At 37.2% G+C, this 7,203-nt stretch overlaps 1 protein-coding gene across 1 annotated transcript; it reads left to right on the top strand.

Moving 5' to 3' along the window:
• On the top strand, positions 1 to 7,203 carry LOC121243317 (peptidyl-prolyl cis-trans isomerase CYP57). The gene is made up of 10 exons (XM_041141420.1): positions 1 to 489; positions 882 to 1,060; positions 1,148 to 1,246; positions 1,779 to 1,885; positions 2,012 to 2,153; positions 2,424 to 2,646; positions 3,653 to 3,692; positions 4,729 to 4,924; positions 5,997 to 6,134; positions 6,426 to 7,203. The coding sequence occupies exons 1-10, from the start codon at positions 270 to 272 to the stop codon at positions 6,564 to 6,566; spliced, it is 1,485 nt and encodes a 494-aa protein (XP_040997354.1). The 5' UTR covers positions 1 to 269; the 3' UTR covers positions 6,567 to 7,203.

Raw genomic sequence — 7,203 nt, 5'->3', positions numbered from 1 at the left:
AATTTCAAATTTCCATACATGAACCTACATGATTTGGGTCATCTGAACCCTATCCACAGGCCCAGTTCTCCAGCCTTAGCTTTTTCATGGATGGTGGAGCAGCTTTCAGCTTATAACTGCGGACCGTGTTAGTGCTCTAGGCCCAACTAAAAAAACGCCCATTGAAAGTCAGCAAAGCACACAGAGCGTGACCGAAGCGAGACTCGAGGAGAATCCGACGGGCAAAGAGGGTGTAGTGGGACTGGGATATCGGAAGGGAAAGTGAAGAGATGTCGACGATATACGTATTGGAGCCACCGACGAAGGGGAAGGTTGTGTTGGATACGACGCACGGGCCGCTGGACATAGAGCTGTGGCCAAAAGAGGCCCCCAAAGCCGTTCGTAACTTCGTGCAGCTCTGCCTCGAGGGCTACTACGACAACACCATCTTCCACCGCATCATCAAGAGCTTTCTCATTCAGGGTGGCGATCCCACCGGTTCCGGCACCGGTATGTGAACTCAGAAACTCAGGTTTCCTACGGCTATAGAGATATTGATAAATTCTTAAGAATTAGGCCAATGAAAGAACAAAACTTTAACACAATAGGGTTGGTTTTGTTTGTACTAGAGAGACGAATCTGTTCAGATTTGTTAAGTTTTGGATTAGGAACCCAAACCCCATATACTGTATTGCACTGGGTGAGCGTGACACCAAATGGGGTCTCTCAAAGTCTCGATGCGTACCCATTAAGCTAGTAAGTTATTTGCAGAAAGTTCATTGCATAACCCTTTCAGTGTGCCAGTTGGACACTTTTTCGTTTATACAACTATGAGTCTAGTGTACAAAAATTGAATCGTCAGTATGCCATCATTGTAAAATTGTGCTTATCGAAATTTTCAGGTGGTGAATCTATTTATGGGGGTGCATTCAGTGACGAATTTCATTCGCGTTTAAGATTCAAGCATCGGGGCTTAGTTGCTTGTGCAAATGCTGGCTCACCGAATTCGAATGGGAGTCAGTTCTTTATATCCTTGGACCGCTGTGAGTGGCTTGACCGGAAGAATACAATTTTCGGGAAGGTTATTGTTACCTTATCTCACAAATATTTTGACTGACATTTTGAATTTTCATGGAAGAATTGAACTTATTCATTGGGTGGGTTTCAGGTGACTGGGGATTCAATATATAATCTTACAAGGTTGGGTGAAATTGAAACTGATAAGAGTGACCGGCCATTGGATCCACCCAAGATTATCTCAGTTGAGGTAGGTAGAGCTGCTCTTGGTATTAGTTGTCCTTATTTTCTAGTGGTGGAAACTGATGTTGTTTTTCTTATGCTTTCCTGTCTGTATCTACTATTGTGATTTACTTTTTTCTTTGCGTCTTAGGTTGGGTTTGGATAGACAGTTTAGATGAGATGAGATGTTTTGAATAGTTTTTTTTTTATATATAAGTAATGATCTTTATTGATGTGAATGAAATTAGGCGATGCCCAAGTATACAGGAAATATACTAAGTGAGGCACCTAATTACATTCTAGTAGGCTAAAAAGAAGAGATGTTTTGAATAGTAGTTGAATAAAATATTGTTAGATATAATTTTTTAGTATTCTTTTTATTTTGGGATTTGAAAAAGTTGAATTATTTATTATATTTTTGTATGAGAATTTGGGAAAGTTGTAATGATGATATGAGATGAGATAAGGAGGTTTGTGTATCCAAACCCAGCCTTAGTCATCAACTAGTTCTCAACAAAGAGTTTGATCGGTTTGCACTCTTCTTAAACTCCTGGCTCTAGGTTTTATGGAACCCTTTTGATGATATTGTTCCAAGAGCACCTCCAAGGCAATCAATCAAATCCATAGCTGATACTGACAAGAAAGATGCAAAGAAAAAGGCTGTGAAGTGAGTTTTGTTTCTTTAACATACTGTGCAGTATCTTCTAGGAATGGAATATGATAACTTACATTGTGATTTGTGTTGTCGCTTTTTTTTCCCAAGTTATGCACATGTTATGTTTGCATCATGCAGAAAGCTGAATTTGCTTTCATTTGGAGAAGAAGCTGAAGAAGACGAGAAAGAATTGGCAGCTGTAAAGCAAAAGATAAAAAGCAGTCATGATGTATTGGATGATCCTCGCCTTTTAAAGAAAGATACTCTGAATGATGAATTGGTAAAAATCCAGTGTACTTTTCCTTGTATTCTAGTGTTACAAATGGCCTTGTCCAATCTGAGCTTACCTTATGTGGAATTTTAAGTTATTTGAAAATTTCATCATGTATACTTGTCCAAAAAAAAAAAAAAAAAAAGGATCATAACATATCTGTTTACTTTTGAAATTTGCACTATCCTGAAAAACCAAAGGTGAATATAATGTATTAATTTTGTACAGCAGATAATTGAAGGTCGACGGAATATCTCTAATAGAATATTTTTTATGCAGAACTCATCTGATGCCCAAAAAATAAGGGATATGCAGTTATCTGTAAGAGACGCTCTAAGCTCAAGGAAAGAAGAGTCGCAAAAAGATTCAAAATCTGAGTTTTCTAACTCCCTTGATTATAGTGATGATGATGAGGCCAACTTTGATGAACGAATGCGTCAGCAAATACTCAGAAGACGATTGGAGTTGGGAGATACCCCATCTAAGCCAAAATTGAATGATGGTACCTTAGTCACCTTAGTATAACTCACTTAGTAATTGCTCAAGACTTTGGATGTTTAACATAGAAGTCTTTCAAAATGGATACTACTTGTATTCACAGTGCCACTAGCTGCCATGCCCCTTATTAAAGGATCTAAAGAATGCCACTGTAAAAAGGAGAGAGATAACTTACTGCACAGAAAAAAAATACAAAAACGAAATTAATAAAATGGTTAAATTACTTTTTTGCATGATTATGAAAATCAAACATCTCACTCTTGTCAAAAGTAGTCTCTCTTGGTAATAAAACAAGGGTGTAATGGTGCTGGTGTTTCAAACTATCACACATGCAAACACACTGTAAAATACATTGAACTAGCTATCCTTTTGTAACTAGCTAGAGTTTGTAAAGAATAGAACTTGCTCTAGATTTTTGCATAAAAGATAGTTGATGGCTGAATTATTTCTTTTTACTGGTAGAAACTTATTGTCTAAAACAGTGTATTGGTCTCCTGTAAATGTTGGTTAGACATCTATGAATTGGAGATTCTCTTTGGTTTTTCTTAATTAGTAATGATTGTACAAAAAGAAAATGGAGGGTCCTGGGTACATGGGAGATGTACACTAGGTCCTTTAAGAAGAGATCATAATCTAAATTTCAAATGATCTAGAAACTCTTAAGAAATGAGAAAGAAAATATATTAGTTAGTGGGCCATTTAATTTGCTGCTTCATTGCCTGTGAAAATTGTGCATCGAAGTTGTTTACAAGTTGAAATGCATTTGTTAAAATTTGATTATGGGAGTTTCAACCAAAAATGTTGAGAATCAGCTTATGCTTAGTGAAAGGGGTGTTATCTGTGAACAGGAAGACCTTGAAAATGGCATATTTTTATTTACAGATGTTATTTAAATAGGTTTGATATCTTTTGCCTTTGTCATTTGAACCCTTCTTCCTTTTCATTAATAATTGTGTTCTTTGTATTTGATTAATCATTGATGCCAATTGTTATGTTGTTTGTATATGCAGGGAATTCCAGTGCAAAAGGCAAAGAAATATCTACATTAAGGTATGTGCACGCATGTGTCTGTGGTGAATGTATGCACGCATGCTTGTGCATATGTACATGTGTGTGTGAATAAAATTAAATTGAAAATAACAATGTGAAGAGGATTATTTTTCACCCCTTTGGGTATCAATTGAACTCCTGAAATATGATTTAGAAAATACACTCAAGGCAATGCTATTTTCTCACTAAAAGAAAACCTTTACAAATTTATACAAGCCCATTTCATATTTTTAGTTGATTGAGCGATGATAAGGTATAACTTGATGACATAGAAGTTTATGGGAGTGTGTAATATTAAATCCCAAATTCATGATGAGGGCTAAGAGAGGTTGCCTCCTATTTTTCATTAAGGTTAAATTGCCCAGGTGGTAGAGCAGAGTAATTTTTTGTTTGAACAGTTAGTAGGCATCAGCTCCCATTTTCTTCCAGCAAAAAGACTCGCTTGCGGCGAAAATCCTTTAGCTTATCTGGATTGGGTATCTTAGGGTTGAGGGCAATGGCTGTTGCATTCACTTCCTTTCAGCATGGCCTTTGTCACTTGTTCACATCTTTAGATTTTTTTTCCCGTTGGGTACCACACTTGCTGACATATGGGCCTGTGGTCACTATGTTGCACTAATAACAAGAAACAGTTAGATATGACGCTTGCTTGCATGCTTTATATGCATGAAGGTAACTTGCAAGGCTGCCATGCTACTTTTTTTTAAATGTGAGATAACTTTTATTAATGATCAAAAGGTACTATCCAAGTGCACAGAGAGTATCATCATTTACGCCTAGCTAGAGAAAAAGTAAAGAGGTCAAAAAAATTCTGAAAGAGAGAGCTAGAGAAATATAATTGGGCAACCACCCAGTAGTAGAGAGTATTAGAAAAGAAATTTGAGATCTTCCATTGTCCTTTTACTGTCTTCAAGACTTTGTGCATTTCTTTCTCGTCATACACACCACATTAGACAGATCGGAATGATTCTGTCTCAAGATAAAATCTTCGAAAACGGCTTTGGACTAAAATATATTTGCTTTGTCTTCTTACCAGGCCTTCTGCTGAAAGCATTGATGACGATCAACCTAGGGCAGAAAAGCTGTCTTTGAAGAAAAAGGGTATCGGATCAGAAGCCAGAGCAGAACGAATGGCTATTGCAGACTCAGACTTACAGCTCTTGGGTGATGCTGAGCGAGGAAGGCAATTGCAAAAACAGAAAAAGCGCAGACTCCAAGGACGTGAAGATGAAGTAAGTTATGAGCCTGTGATTCTTTTTTTTTTTCATTTCTTTTATCTTATCTTATCTTATATCCTATATCCTCCCCGGTTGGCAAAAGCTGTACACTAAGTGGTCTATCTGTGGACCATTGAAATTTGCAAGTGATGAAAAATAATGTTCTGCAAATAATAATTAATAGTCTAAAGCAGTAATCAAATATTTACTACTGTTCAAACTTGGAATCACGTGAGAGATTTTTTTTTTATAGTTTTGCATGTGAAAAACTTTTGAAGAGAGAGACTGTTAATTTCATGGAAAATAAAGGAATAATTGGGAGCTCAATAGGATTTCATCATCATTTAGACTAATACCCATTTACTTGTCAAAACAGAAAAGGCAAGGCATACCCATTCTTTTTCTCACTTGTTTGGAGAGCAAGTTGATTTATGTGTGACAGTGTGAGACATACCCCCTAGAAACACACTTGCCAACGATAGATGAAATGGGTTATTGAAATTGAAATTCTACCCCTTTCTTTTTTATCAAATTCTACCCTTTGTTTTCGATCCCCAAGTCTTTGGGAATCAGAACATCAAACCATATTTAAGAACTCATATGGATTTTAGGACAATCATTTATAACATAAAAAATGGAGGCTAGGGCCCTATGGGATGATATATTTATTAGAGTGAGGCTAGCATGGGTTATGCATGGGAGGGTGGCTGATCTCTTTGCCATCTGGAAAGGTCTATGCATCATCATCCTGCAAATTGTGGCATTAGGGAAGATGGTCCCCATACATGTGTCTACTGTGGTGCATCTGGAGGGAAAGGAACAATCGGAACTTTGAAGACAAGGAACACTCACTGGATGAACTTAGACATTTCTTCTTTGATACACCTATCTCATGGGCAATTGCTATAGATCTAAACAACTCAGCTTTCATGATTTTCTTGTATCTATTTCTAGTTCTTGACTAGGTGTTTTCTCTTGTATACGTTAGGAATCAGAAAATTCCACTTGTGCAATTCTCTCTATCCCCTATTTTTCTCATAGATTTTTACATACTTTTCTAACTGGCTTCTTGTTTTGTTATTATTAGGTTCTGGCAAAACTTGAAAAGTTTAAAGCAGGCGTCTTTGTAAAACCTGTGGACCCAAGTAGTGAATCTGGAGGTATCAATGATGAGTTGTCTGACTGGACAACAGCTCGGTTAAAATTTGCTTCTGAGCCTGGCAAGGTAACCTTCATTTTTATATATCTGCATTGTGAATTCATTATAATTGTCCAAGGGGTTTCAGAAACCATATAGATTGAGATCATTCCATTTCCCAATTAATAGCATTTGAGCATATATCCTCCGGAGTCATTCCAAATATATGGTCACAAAATCCCAAACAATAAAAACCTTAGAGTGGTGGTAACAATAATTAGGAAAACACACTCCAAATTCAAAGATGATGGCATAGTTTATTTATGTTCTTTGTTGATCAATTAGTTCCTGAGTTTTTTGGTGAATCATTGTATGCAGGACCGCATGTCTCGCAACGAAGACCCGAATGACTATGTTGTGCATGACCCTCTTTTGGAGAAGGGTAAGGAGAAGTTCAACCGGATGATTGCCAAGCAAAAGCAACGAGCACGGGAATGGGCTGGCAGATCTCTTACTTGATCTCATCATTGACAACCATGCCAGCTTGTGAACACATTAGACTAAATGGAACTGAAAAGTTGCGTCATGTGCCGGTTTGACTTTGCTATGTAGTTTTGCTGCTACAACATTACAGATCATTGAATCATGTGGGGAAAAGGTCCCCATAAATCATGGAAGCTTGAAGTACACCAATGCCTGGCTACATTTATGCAGTTATTTTGTATCTGGGACTCAGGGAGAACAGCCAGAGATGCATCTTGTGCTACATCTGTCATTTTCTCTGGGGTTGCTCACCATATTCTTAGTTGGAGTGTGCATATTTATCTCCAAGGGGTCTTCATGGGTCAGCAGTCTTGTTAGTATCAACTTCAAGCAATCTCAGGAAAACTTTATACCTTAAAATTTGTATTTTTTTTTTCCTTTTTGTTTTAGATAATGAAATTAGGGAATGATTTAGGAAGACCTGGACCAAGTAAGTAGATTCTGTTCAGGCAGCATGAAATTGAATGTACTTGGATTTTGGCCAACCCTACTAGATTCAGAAATTCCAAATGTTTGGTGTAGGAATCGATGTTAGAGCAGCACTAAGCATATCTATGTTCATATTTGACAAGAAGAATCAATGGTCTTGCTGGTTTAGACCCTTAGAATCAAA

Source organism: Juglans microcarpa x Juglans regia, chromosome 8D, assembly GCF_004785595.1.
Source record: "Juglans microcarpa x Juglans regia isolate MS1-56 chromosome 8D, Jm3101_v1.0, whole genome shotgun sequence".
In the NCBI taxonomy this organism is placed as follows: domain Eukaryota; kingdom Viridiplantae; phylum Streptophyta; class Magnoliopsida; order Fagales; family Juglandaceae; genus Juglans; species Juglans microcarpa x Juglans regia.
Note: the sequence above shows the minus strand (reverse complement) of the source record. Positions and strands in the feature narration are given on the sequence as shown.